Source organism: Neolamprologus brichardi, chromosome 12 (genome assembly GCF_056152115.1).
Source record: "Neolamprologus brichardi isolate AB-2024 chromosome 12, ASM5615211v1, whole genome shotgun sequence".
In the NCBI taxonomy this organism is placed as follows: domain Eukaryota; kingdom Metazoa; phylum Chordata; class Actinopteri; order Cichliformes; family Cichlidae; genus Neolamprologus; species Neolamprologus brichardi.
The window spans coordinates 4129680-4144071 of record NC_142115.1 but is presented as its reverse complement, the minus strand read 5'-3'; the positions used below and the strand labels follow the sequence as shown (position 1 = coordinate 4144071).

The 14392-nt window shown below is 38.1% G+C and overlaps 1 protein-coding gene across 1 annotated transcript; it reads right to left on the bottom strand.

The window, feature by feature from the left end:
- Positions 1–373: 373 nt before the first annotated feature.
- On the bottom strand, positions 374–14140 carry LOC102792219 (glutathione hydrolase 5 proenzyme-like). Its single transcript, XM_087848914.1, has 12 exons — positions 13785–14140; positions 8541–8668; positions 8377–8466; positions 6629–6806; positions 6380–6540; positions 6008–6154; positions 5745–5875; positions 4923–5107; positions 4727–4818; positions 2635–2741; positions 2348–2458; positions 374–2263 (listed from the first exon to the last, which is right to left on the bottom strand). The coding sequence occupies exons 1-12, from the start codon at positions 14138–14140 to the stop codon at positions 2126–2128; spliced, it is 1824 nt and encodes a 607-aa protein (XP_087705040.1). The 3' UTR covers positions 374–2125.
- Between the last annotated feature and the right edge of the window lie 252 nt (positions 14141–14392).

The window sequence follows — 14392 nt, the reverse complement described above, 5'->3', positions numbered from 1 at the left end:
TTTAAATTCAGGTCAGAGAGAGGGTATTGTTTTCTTTTACACATGCACATTTAATAAATTAAAGCGGTAGCATCTAAAACAAATCTTTATTACAAATCACTCCGGTTGATAAAAATGTGAATTCTGGTGCCTAGCAGTACCTTGAAGCAGCAGGAACGCCACCTGGTGAAACTGAGGTGAAGTGCACCAAAACTTCAGATTTTGTCACAGTCACATGACCTGTGTGTTTTGAAGGCAATTGTTTTCTATAAGCTTCTGTCTCTTCTGTATAAAGTTTCTGATTCATGATTTCCAAAAGGCAGCTTGGATGTAATCCAATAATGAAAACAAGGCAGACATTAAACACTGAAGAATTGAATTTATTGTACACAAAACTGGCAGTTTGAAAATAAAACATATTGAGTTCAAGTCTGTTTGATCTATTCCTGTCAGTAAAACACATTAAACAGCTATAAAAATAAAACTGTTGCTTTTCAAACTCCTTTTCTGATCAACTTTAACCCTGAGCACATCAGCAGAATTACCCACACTTTATAACAGCAAAACAATAACAGGATGAACTGTGCAAAAAATCTTAATTTGCAAACTGAAGAAAAAAAACTAATATTGAAAAGCATTTAAATGTGGCTCAGAATATTGAGATAAAAACCTGACCTTTCTATTTGGCTCTAACAGTATGTGAGATCTAGCTTTGTTGATGCTGACATGCCTGTAACAGTAACTACACTTGTGTAGAAGGACTCCTAATGTTTTTGGTTTTGTTTATTTGTTTAAGCTACAAATCAATTGATGAATAACTTAGGGCTACCATAAAGTGGACCCTACTTTATCTCCCTTCTGGACAATTCAGTGGGCTAAAATTTACAAAGTAAACATAAATTTGATGAGACTTGAAAATATGAATTGTTCACTGGTGGAGTGGAACATGAAGTCTGTAGCTCTGTTTCCAACAATCTTTTATATAACCAAACATTTCTGCAGTCAGTCTCTTCCTGCTGGCCTGAGGCAGGTTGAAGAAACATCGTCACAGGCTTCACATTTCAACCCGAAAGCTGTGTCCTTATTTTTTTATATTCTATGATTCATGATGAACAAATATTTAAAAGGTCATATTGATCGTATGAAACTGAGGCAGTTATATAAATCCCTAAAATTTTTCAAAAACATTCTAGTTTACAATGCTGTCTTTGCACTATTTTGCATTAAATTTGGGATTTAAATAATCTGATCATCACATTATGTTTTCAATATTACAAACTTTTTTTAGACACACGAGCAGTGACGTGAATAACGGCGTTAAAAGTACTTTTATCAGTAACTAGTAATCTAATTACTATTCAGTCTTTACAACGCAGTTACCCTTACTAACAAGAAAATGTGGTGCGGACGCGTTACTATTTTTCAACACTCAGACAGTTGAAGCTGTCCTCAGGGCGAAACAATCGCACAAGTGCTGCTGATTTGCTGAGGAAAAATAGCCATGATAAACCAATCACATGACCAATTTAAGATGACATAGCAACAACCCAAGACAACCCTGAGTCTTCACTTTTGTGTTAAAAGTGTGTTGATAGGCCACGTAAAACTAGAGTCATGATAAAAAAAAATATATTTAATGTTTTTTCCAGAATACTATCGTTGTTTGTGTTTGCTGCGAGAAGAATCAGTAAAAACGTAGAAAAAGCTCAAAAGCACCCTCCACTTGTGAGCAAAAATTTAAAAAACAAAACCACCCTTTCATATTGGTGTTCTGTAAATAGTTTGAAATAGTTATCAGGTCTTTAAGTTTGATGTCATTAACCGTTTCTGGGTCCCACAGTCAAAGGATCACTGTGACATCATTGAGAGTTACAAACTGTCTAAATCTAAAAATAAATCTTTAATAAAATGATTAGTGTTCTGCTCTACCAGGTGTAACTATTACGTTTAACATCCAGGCATCCATGAAAACAGAATTTATGAAATTTTACAGAGCTAGAAGTTAACAGGAAGTTAGCTCGCTAGTTTCCACTTAAACATAATACACCAGGTTCTGACTGAGAGATTTCGAAAAAATTAAAGCCTATAGCTCTGCTATCATAACCTTAAGACCATGCTGTATAACTGACATCACTGACTTTTGGTCTCAGTAACCAGCAGCTTTGCCTTTTTTCCTTTCATCAGACCATGCAGAGATACAGTTGTCCGCCTTTTCCACAGCGTTAACTGTGTTGTAGAATTTTGCTACTTTATGTCCCAGAGCTTCAAGACCATCAACTACATCCTGCAGGGCAAAGAGGAGAGACTCAGATGGAACAAGAGAAGTAGAAATTATTAATGTGTCATTTAAATAAACTGAAAATATTACCTTTTCAAGCTTGGATTCAAGTTTTACTTCACTTTGAGAGTCTACAAGAACAACCAGAGTATCAATTGCCTCCTTAAGGTTCTTTCCAAACCAAAGGCGGTTCATGAGCGCCTTGGAGAGAAAAAATAAATCTATGAGGTGAGAATGTGATGATTACAGGATAAATTAGGTTGAAGAATCTTGTTACTATGATGCAAGCTTTAACAGCAAAGACAGGCATCAGTCCGCATCAATTTATTTTATTTAATATGTAATAGCACCTTTGTGTGTTTACCATGCATACGTACCGAGGCCACAGCCGGTGGAATCATTTCAGCACCAGAGCCTCCAATCACCAGTGTCGTCGACTGAGACTTCAGCACAGATGGGGCCATATTGGAGGGAGGCTGCTCCCCTGAGAAATACAACAAAGACCTTGAATAGCAGGAAAAACTACTGTTTAAAATGTCTCCATGAATCTCTGGATGATGAGAAGATCAAGCTAAAGCTATTCTGTTATATCTGTATAACAGAATAGAATAGAAAAAATGCACTACACCCGAAATATTTCGTAGTTCAGCAAAACTGATTAATCTAATAAACATGAACCTACACCATCCTCCCTATTCTGATATTTTAAAAAGTACTTAGCAGAAATATTAAAGAACCAAACTAATAGGGTTGCCAAAAATAAATAAAAAAATAACAGGGAATCACCCTCCACCTCATGAGGCTTAATCGACTTTAATTTAATGCACGTGTAAAACAAATGCACAGGAATCAATTATATTTCTACAATAATTAAATCGATTCAACATCTTTCTTCAACAGAATTGCAGACTGCACAGATGGTACCTTCCCAAAGGAAAAAGTACTGTAGGCACTACTATTACTAGGGTATATATTAGACTTAATAGTTACTATATACAATAATACATTTCTATCCATTTTGCATCAGATGAAAACTTTGGTTGTACGATTCAGATAAATTTTTTTAACTAGACATTAGAATAGGAAAGAAAAGTATGTCTCTGTGCCCCCTTTCCCTGTTAATGCCCTACCTGGCCCTCTGGCAAAACTTTGCTAGACCCGCCCCTGCACAGTTACCAGCTGTCAGCTACGTAGGAAAGGATCCTGTTGTAGAAACTAATATTAAATACATTCTAACAACAGCTTATCAAGTTTAAACCAGCTGCTGCTGATTATCATTTCCTCTTTCTGGCGTAAAGTGGGCGATAGACAAACAAGAGAGTCGGCCTGCAGCAGAAAAGCCGATCAGATGATCACTGATCAGTTTCATGATTGAAGTAGCAGCAGGAGAGCGAGAGAATGAGAGGCAGTCGCTCCATATATCAGTTGTTAAGCTTAACGTGGGAATGCTTTACAAACATTCAAAGGTTAACTTGCTTTACTTCTCTGGGATAGCTTTCTGTGAGATGAAATGCTGGTTTGAAAGCACGTAGTGAGGCTTCAAATGCTCATCCAGACTGCCGACAGGTGTCGCACGCTACAGCCGCTCTATCACGTGACGCATACTGCTCCGATGTGCTACAAGGTTATAAGCTGGGTTACGCTATGTCGCAAGTTTTGTGAGGTGCTTTTGTGATATTCAATGGATCGGATTACATTTTTTATTTCTCTCCGATATCCGATCCAGTAATTTAGGTCAGTATCGGACCGATACCGATACGCAATATCAGATCGGCCCATCTCTAAGGTTAACCCACTTCAATGGAGACAAAACCCAACAATAAGATGAGCCCCTCGTGAGCAAGTACTTGGTGACAGAGGGAAGGAAAAACTCCCTTTTAACAGCAAGAAACCTCCAACAGCACCAGGCTCAGAGAGGGGCAGCATCTGCTGTGACCAGCTGAAGAGTGAGGTGAGGAAGACATGACAGATTTAGAGAGCTTATGTCATTTGTGTTTATAGATGTTCACTCAACTGTGCCTGTTTTTGAACATTGAAAACATTTTAGCAGGCTATGACATTAAATGAAAAATGCCATTTTAATTCAAATTTACCTGATGTGCTTAAGTTTGGCAGTTTTGTTGATTGTTTTCACGATCAACAAAACATGATGCGCCACAATGAATTATGAAATGACATTTTCTCCTCTAATTTCCTCAATGGTGCTTTTTTTGGTACTATTAGATTAAAAATCCATGGTGTGCAGTTTCCCCAGGTGTTGTTGTATTTTCTTTCAAATTTCTTATGTTGCGACATGCTAATACGTACAAACATGCATATTTATCAAGTATATGTTATATTAACCACGCTTAACACATTAGTTTAGAAGAGGAATTAAAATTGCAAATTAGTACTATACAAATCAGAACTGAGGTCCAGAATATTTGTTAATAAATATTAAATTTAGAAGGAATCCTGCTGATCTCTCACCATGAAAGATGTTATCAGCTCTACCACAGAAGTCATTTAGGTGGTTGTTGAGGATGATTCCAGTGCTTGAAGAGAGGACATTGGACCCAAATCTGTAAAGCATAAACATTAAATGAACGAGGTCTAAACCCTGTGACACTGCTGTGGAAAAGTCAGCTGGTTTCTAACAGTGAAACAGAATGATGCAGGTACGGACTCGTCGTTGATGCTGCTGGTGACAGACACAGCAGATCCATCTTCAGCCAGCACAGATACATGCGTGGTGCCGATGCTGTCCAGATACGAGTTTTTGCCGTAATACTGGGGATCGTGAGTCTTGTCGCTGCTGATCAAGCTCCGTATGTGGTTGGCAAAGCGATCCTCTGTCAAATTCTTTGCCATCTGTGTGAAATACAGAGCATTGGAATTACACAAAATTAACAATAATCATAATATTAATAACAATACATACTAAAATACTTAGAGACAAATATAGAAGTAATTTAGGTTTATCTGCTTTTAAAACATTTATTTATACTTATAGGTTTTAAAAGTTACATCACTGCTCAGAATAAAAATGCAGAGTTACTGGGAAAAGCTGAGACACGAAGCATTTTTTCAGAGTACTCTATGCAGTAAAATAATAAATACATCCTCAGTGCTTCTATAAGAGCTTATAGAAGAGGGTAAGTAGTGATATGCAAATGCCCTTGATAAACTGATCATTAACACAAAGTCACAATCTCACCCCAGCAAATTAACCCAAAGTCCGACTGTGCAAAGCTCAGAGATATTACAAAAAACAAAACAAACAAACAAAAAAAAAAAAACAACACTTCAGACCACAACTCATTATCAATGTGCACAAACCGACTGTGGTGGGATGTGGTTTGTGGATGAGCTGCAGGCGGAGGTGGAGCAGTGGGTTCAGGCAGAGCAGAGACTCATGTGGTATTGCTCCTTTCACCCGTTTCGTCACTTAGAATCATACTATATGCAACAAAGCAGGTGCAAATCTGTAGGATTTTGAGATACTTACTTTATCTGAGCTGAAGTTTGGATCTCTGATATGTTTCTTTAATCCATTGGCAAATTTTAAAGCTTCAATATAACGGTGATAAAACAAAATCTTTTCATCAGTCGTCTTAGGTTCTGAATTCATTTTGTATCCTGAAAATATAAATAATTGTTATTTCTTTTATTTAAAACATCATTTCTTAGTGTATCACATTTGTAAAGATTGTTTCATATAAGAAAATGATCCTTATCAAACTCTACATGCTATAAGCAACAATCAGGAACCTTTCATGATGTTGAGGATGAGGCTGAGTATGGCTCCCCCTGCAGGGGGAGGAGGGAAGTACATCCGGTACTTTCCCAAAGAAATATTCCATGCATCAGTCACATTAGCTTGATATAATGCCAAGTCCTCCAGTGTGAGTTTTCCTCCTGAGCAAAAACAGTGAAACAAATGATTCTGCTGAGCAAAAATGAACACAATGCATTTCATAATCAAGAGTTTGAATGGATCCAGACAGATCACAGTGTGGCCTGTGAGAGATGACAGATTTTTATAGAACCAATTAATTTTCTAATTTGTAATTAGATCATTGTGTCTGGCAGACATAGAAAACAGTCAGAAAAGAGAGCAGGATCAATCCTGTCTGATAATACCTGCTTTCTGTATGTCACTGATTAAATTCTTTGCTATTGTTCCGTTGTAAAACACATCTGGTCCCTCATTTGCGATCATCTCCAAAGTGTCAGCCAGTTTCTCAAATTTCACAGTATCACCGGTCTTAAGCAGGTTCCCATTTTTATCTAAATATAACTCCCTAAAAGACAAAGACAGTGAAATAAAGCTGAAACATTCATTGTTTGCGCTTCGTATTTTTGAAATCACATTGTGGGTGTATTTCATACCGTAGTGACGTGTTACCAATGCGTGGGATGTGTTGACCTTGGTAGTAAGGAATAGGGAATCCTTTTCTGGCTAATTTGATGGTCGGCTGAAAGAGGTCGGCCCACTGCAACTTCCCATAAAGCCGGTGTGCCGCTTCATAACCTCGAATTTCTCCAGGAACCCCAATCCATCTGCTATCTGGTTAGATAGATAATGGATAGTCAGTGCTGGAAAGTCACTCATAGATTTGCTCGTGTTTTGAGTAAACTGTAAGGTCCTGACCTTTAATGATCTGAGATGACATTTGTTATAATTTGGTGCTTTGTAAATAACTAACATATAAACTAACTAACATACATATAAATAACATTTTGCATCCTACACTTACTTTTAGTTTATTTCACTATATTTACACTATTTCTGGTTTGAAGAAGCATTTAGTATATCTTATATTTACTTTTCTTACTGTTTATGCAGCCTGTGTGCAGGAGTGTAGCACAGAACTCTGGGCCCCATAAATAAATGTTGTCTGTAGCCCCTTTCTTTCCTGGATCCATCCTTCTCACACATATTCTAATTTCTATTTTCTTTTTTTTTTATATCTGCCACAAGTGAACTGCTCCAATAACTACTCCCAGTTCTTATTGCTGTCCATCCCATACTCAAATGCTGTCAAAAGACGCTTCTTAACAGACTATGCTGATTCTACATATGGATCCACAGCTTCGCTTCAAAGTAAACACACTATAGACGATCAGGGAGTAATGCAGGAAGGTCATTTGTACTCTGCTGACAGCAACATAAGAGACAGGGACATGTGCATCCACAGCAGCCTGTGTCTCTGGCCCCACTTTAGCATCTCACAACATTTCCAGCTTCACCTCCACAGGCAGATAATCTGCCACAGAACGAGTGGAGATTAGCCAAATTAGAAACAATGACTGATAAAGATGGACTTGTGAGGAAAGTTAAGATTCGTCCTGGGGAGCAATTTACATTAATTGAAGACCAGAAAATGGGAAAGATGGGACAGCATTCTGGCAAGAAAGCTTTAATGTTAGCTTATAACCAGCTGTTGTTGTTTAGCTGGTTTGTTGTTGACTGCCTGGAGTTGGAAGTGCTGATTGTCCAGTTTGTTTACAGTAATTAAATAATAATGGTTATGCACTCCTTAGTGTGTTAGAGTCCTGACTTTAGTTCAGTAGATGAGGTTTGAGGTGAGGAGGAGGGTGACATTTTAACAAGATACCAGTCATGCTGTCTCTTTGATTCGCTTCTTTGATGACAAGAACCCTATCTCAGGTGATCAAACAAAGGTATGATCCTTCATTTCTTGAGTTTGTCTTGCAGACTAAAGTGCTGAATTTAAAAAAATACCTTTACAGATAACTGACTACCCCTTTAAAACTTTTGTGTTACATCTTGTGCATGATTTGGAGAAAGACCTGACTACTTCAATTTCTCTGGCTTTTTAATTAGCATGTGTTTCATTGTGTTTATGTTAGATTACTCTGACAGATGTCATATAGGACACCGACTCATTGTCTTTAATAAAGGCCGACAGCCAAACCCTCTGTAGTGGTTTGCTTGGTCTCTTTTTTCTTTTTTATTATCTCTGTTTTGCTTTCTTAATTAATGAGGAATGACTCACAGTGTGCATTAGCAGTCACCTGTACAGAATAAATTAGCTGTGGCATAAAGGTGAGTCCAAGAGCAGATTAGACTATTATATTATAAATATTAGCATTATGGCAGAAAAACAGCCCACCTTGTTCACCGGTTTTAAGACACAACTTAAGGAGGTCAGAGTTCACGTTCCTGGGGACAGTCTCTCTGGAGGTGATGATTTTCACTTTACCTTTGAAAAGATGACATATTATTATGTTATTCCCCAGCAGGGCTGAGCTAAGAGGTTCGAGGGTGTCTTGTTACCGAAGCTGTCCATCACAGTGAATATGAGCCCGCCTCCGATCCCCGAACTCTGTGGGTTGATGATGGAGGTGCACAGCAGCGCAGCAATGGCAGCATCTACTGCAGAGCCGCCTTTCTGAAGAATGTCCCTGAAACAGTTCATTGTTATCACTTTAGTGTTATTGTTATCATGTGTGCACAATTAATTTAATTTTAATCTTTATTAAAATTATAATGTCCCACAATTAAATTGCCATGACTGAATAACACGACGATGTGTTGTCTTCGTTGTTGCATGTGCTAGGGATGCACAGTTCACTGAATTTTAATCTCAATCACGTCCCACAATCAAATTAACCTAATCACCCCAAGACACTGCAATAAGCTAGAAATGAAGGTGACATGGGTCTCCAATGCTCCAATGTCTTGAAAATTATGATAAGGCTGCACAGCTTAGAGTCCTGATAGCATGGTGTGATCCGACATGTGATGCCAGGTGGAAAAAAAATAGATCAGGATAAAGTTCATGTCCCTCTCCGGGCTATTCACGGGGATAAACCATTATTGCATTCACTTTTAAACAAAGTATCCAACTGCATAAAAGTACCACTGAGCATCTGGCTCCAGGAACTTAGAGACAAAATGTTTGAAGTGATGCAAGAATACTACACTGGCCAGCATATGACACAGAATTCACCCCCGCAAAAACTGATAGTAGGTTTAAATATTGGTGCAACTTTGTTATTACCGCATACTGAAAAATATCATCTCAATAAGGTGTCGATTAGGGATGCACCGATACCGATACTGGTATCGGGTATCGGCCTCGATACCTCATTTTCTAAAGTACTCGTACTCCTTAAAAGTCCCCCGATACCGAGGACCGATACCAGGTCTGAGACCTGTCTATGTTTGAGCAGCATGTAAGGGGTTAATCACAGGCGCCGAGTGCCCGCCCCCAAGCCACAGCTGCAGCTCAGAGCTGGGAGAAGGCGAGGCGAGACAAGTCAGCCGTGTGGAACTATTTCAAAGTGAACGAAGACGCGAAAACAAAGGTGGACTGCAAATTGTGCTCAGCGAAATTGTCCAGAGGAGGCTCAAAAGGTAGCACATTTAACACAAGTAATTTAATAAGCACCAAAAACACGACAACGAGTACAAAGAGTTTACCCACGCTTATTTACCCACGCTTATTTACCCACGCTTATTAGCACAGAGGAGCATAGCTGATGCTATAGCAGTGGGACGGAAAATAGTTGGGCATTTTAAACATTCCGCCTTAGCCTACTCCCGCCTCGAGGACATCCAGGGACAGCTCAACCAGCCAATAAAGAGACTGCAGCAGGACGTACAGACGCGCTGGAACAGCACGTATTACATGCTCCAGTCCCTCATTGAGCAAAAGCGAGGGCTTGGCATGTCCGAGCACGAACTCCCCGACTACCTCACCGCTCACCAATGGGCTCTTATGGAGACGACTGTTGCCATCCTCGCCCCCTTTGAGGAACTAACTAAAAAAGTGAGCAGCTACGACGCACTAGCCTCTGATGTCATCCCAGCTGTGACTGTGCTAGTGAGACTTCTAAACAGAGAAACAGACAGACAAATTTAAAATTAAATTTTGGTTTTTTATAATTATTTATTCTGTAATATGTTGCATACAACATGCTTTTCATTTTAAATAAATGTTCTTAATTCCAAACTAGTCCCTTGTTATTATTATTTTTTTGTTAAATTATAGGACTAAAGCTGTTACCTGTAAATTTAAATCATGTTTTTATTAAGTACTCGGCATCGGCATCGGCGAGTACTGAAATGCAAGTACTCGTACTCGTACTCGTTTCCAAAAAAGTGGTATCGGTGCATCCCTAGTGTCGATACCTTTTTAACAAATGTCAGACAGTTGGTTTTTTTTACATTTTTATAAATGCATGTAAAGGGAAACTGACAAAACAAATTTATATGACCTACTCAATACTACACACAGAAAGGAAACTGTCTACCACCTACATTAAACTCAGATGGGAGAAAGAGGCCGGAATAAATCCATCTGAAGAAGATTGGTCTAATATATGTAAAACCACAGCCACTACTTCAAGCTCCGATTCATGGAGAGAGTTCACCTGGAAACAAAACTCTGAGGTTTTTTAATCACCCCTAAGATTAAAGAATTCCAAAGTAAAAATGCTGAAAATGGTAAATGTTGCAGGAAATGTCGATAAGGGCTGCCACGATTAGTCGTCTAGTCACGATTAGTCGACTAATCGCAAAAATAATCGGTGACTAGTCGACTATCAAAATAATCGTTTGTGGCAGCCCTAATGTGGATAAACTTCAGTAGGCCACTTCCATATTTTTGGACAGAAGTGGTCTAAAGAACCAAGCACATAACTGGGTTACATCTTGAGAGGAGTTTCCGTGTCTTTTCCTTAGGCAACATTCCAATTAGACTGAAGAAACAAGACAGATACCTGCTACAGGTATTTCAGGTGGTCAGCCAAAAAGCTATAACACACAAGTGGTTGAATAAGGAACCTCCAACTGTTTCGGACTGGACAGAAATACTACATGAAATTCACGTTATGGAGCGACTAACCTTCTCCTTCAGACTGTCCTCAGAAAAATGTGAGCAATACTGGAAGAAATGGAAACGTTTTCTTACTGAGAAATTACTCTATAGTCTTGTGGTATTCCTTTACATTACCTCTGGTAATAATATGTATCCAAGTTGTACATAATTTTCAACTTGTAACATTGTGTATGTCAAACTTATACCTAAATGGCCTAATCTCCCTGATTTATTTTTGTTTGGTTGGTCCTCCTTTTGTTGTCTTATGTTCAAATATTATTGTCTATAAAAATGGAAGAAAAAAAAAAAACACTCGATAAACAAAAAGTTTTTTTTTTTATTTAACGTGATCATTTCCAGACAAACAGGAGGGTCTTAAATTGTATAAATCCACTTTTTTGGGTGTCTGTGAGGAGCCTAGCATCAGGACTGTGGACAAGCTGGAGACAGGGCAGAGAGGACTGACTGAGACCAGTGTAAAGTCAGTTGCAATCATCCAAGTGGGAGGAAATGAGAGCATGAATTCCAATTTCACCATCTTTCACAGAAAGAAAAGTCCTCATTTCAGTATTTAGCCACTAACTTAAATATGTCAAATATCACACCAAGATTTTTTCCATAGGGTTTGATGCTGGACAGATGAAGCTGACCACAAAGCTCTCTGATGGAACTAAGCACTTTGTGTGCTCAGTTTCAGTAGAAACGCAATTTAAACAGCAGTTTAAAAGTGAAAGGATTTAATCCTGTGTTAGGTTTTGGTAATTGCACTGAACCTACACTGAATTTAGGTGAATAAGGAGGACCAACTTTATTTTGATCCAAAGACTTATACATTAGTGAGAAAGTTAAAATTTGTATGCAAAAAATGCAGAAAAGACAGTAGCATTGTGTTTGCAAATAAAAGTAGATTGGTAGTGGAAGTAAATTATTACATACTGTTTCAAACAAAAAACTGAGAAAAATATTAAAAGTTGTAGCAAAAAAAGCTTAAATAAGACTGAAGATTACAAAGTTTAAATTAACTGAATTGAATGCTACATGAGAAAAAGCTGAGTAATTAAAAAAAGAAATGACAGAATCAGAAAAATGGTGAATGTAAGCTGATATTCTTTAAGGGACTGGGAAGACTTGATACTAGAATTGTGACTTAAACAAGTTGATACCAAGGGTTATGCTAGTTAGCTGATATGCATTTACACGTAAATGTTTTCGTAATATGGTAAATGGCTTTTCTACTAGCAAAGGGCTTTATACAACTTGTTCATTCACCCAGGTTTTCAGTGCTACCTAACTAACATCTGATGGATGCATCGGAGAGCAACCTGGGGTTAGTATCTCGCCCAAGGATATGCAGACTGGGATCGAACCAACAACCAGTTAAGAGGTGACCCGCTCTACTACCTAAGCTACAGCCCCCATATGCCACTAATCATTTGAATAAGACTTTTGATTCCAGTGTTTAAATGATTGAATGGTATTCATTGTTCTTCACAATCTGCAGCAAAAAATCTTTAAAAATTTCTTTTCATGTTGGCTTGAAATAAAATATCACTGTTGGTACTGCAGCTTACTGCAACACAAGTATGCGTTTAAATTAGGAGAGGCAAAGTGTGATATCCACATGTTGGACCAGCATGTCTATTACACGCTTTACCCTGATACTGTACTGATATTATTCCCTATATGCCTCTATGTTGTCTATATGTTGTCAGCACAGACGATGTCAGTAACAATAGTGATTTTTCAGTTGGGAACAAAACAGGTCTTAGATCTGGGTCTTTGAAGTTAATGATGGGATCTGATTACACACACACACACACACACACACACACACACACACGAGTAAACAACAGTGGGTACAAAGAAAATCGTCTGGAAAGGTTGAAAAATTAAACAAACTGTTACCTTGATGCTTTTTTAAAATTTTTGATTAGCATATTTTAAGGTATATTTTGTTGTGTAACTGTCCATCGTTTGACTGTAAATAGTTTACATTTTATAAATATTAAACATGCAATCAGAGATGGGTATTTGGTTTTGTTCCTTAAAATTTATTTTAGTTACTTGTTGAAAAAAATAAGCCGTAAAGCCATGAACCATTTGATATACTAATTTCTTTTACACATGATTTTACTTTATTTTTGTTAATAAGTTATTTTCAGAAAAAGAAAATTTGACAACCAGCTTGGGAGCCAAAGAGGACTCTTTTCAGTGAGTTGAGCCATAAGAACCAGCTCTCTTAAAAGAGTTTGAATTCCCATCACTAGAAAGAAACATACGTTTAAATAGTTCTAAATAGCATTATGACCTTCAGATCAATCTATTGACCTCGAAGAAGAGGTCATAGGTCAAATGTGGCATGATATTTTTAATCTCTATACCGTACTTTCTGTTGACAATACACACACATCTGTAAGAATCATAGTTTCTACATTAAAGCTTTTTCTCCGTTTTTGACCAATAAATCATTTAGTAGGGAAAGAAGATTTTTCACTGATCTGTATTATACACAATCATGTGGAATTTTGCCTTTTATATAAAGGCATATTGGTTTCGTAAAGAAGTAGAAATTTAGTTAGGAGTAGTTATTTTGTAAATAGATGGGGGGGACATAACCACAGACTTCCACGATGAGACGCGGGTTACGCAGTTATGTGAAAAACAAATATGTGTCAGAAGTTTAAAATGTTACTCACCGTCCAATCTGTGAACATTTCTCGGAGTCTGCGGCCACAGCAGCTTTTGAGAAAGGGCAATCAGCACTGGTGTCCTTCACACACTCACTTTTACCCATCCTATTACCAATAAAACCAGCTAGTAGAACAGCTAGAACACCTATTAGACAAACTGCACCTACAACTTTGCAGGAAACTTTGGGCGGGCAAATACAAGTCGTTTTTGCGCTCTCAACATCCTTGTCCTTAGCGTCCTCGTTGGGGGGACACATAGGAGTCGTATTTGCCCCCCCAACGTCCTCGTCCTCAGTGTCCTCGTTGCTGGGGGAAATGGGAGACATATTTCCTCCCTCAACGTGCTCGGTTGATTCAGACATCGCTGCTTTCTTCTCTGCATAAACGTGGTAACTCACTTCCTCTGACAGTTAACCGCCTGATTCCCCAGAACCACGTATTACGCGCATATATCCGCTGTGTGGGTACTGACAGGCACAACGTAGCAGAGAAGTGTGTTTGTGGTAAGCAGAGGTAGCTGCTACGACGTTTGATTGATTGATTGATTGATTGAATCTTTATTTTGAACATGTTGAAAAAGTACAACAACATAGAATTAAAAAGAGACAAACAAA

Bases quoted from the DNA above. Each gene is read 5' to 3' on its own strand.
- LOC102792219 (XM_087848914.1), bottom strand. From the start codon at position 14,140: ATGTCTGAATCAACCGAGCACGTTGAGGGAGGAAATATGTCTCCCATT. The intron at 2,742-4,726 runs GTGAGAGATCAG...TGTATTTCTCAG, and splicing joins AGCTGATAACATCTTTCATG to GGGAGCAGCCTCCCTCCAAT. The intron at 2,459-2,634 runs GTACGTATGCAT...TTTCTCTCCAAG, and splicing joins TTCCACCGGCTGTGGCCTCG to GCGCTCATGAACCGCCTTTG.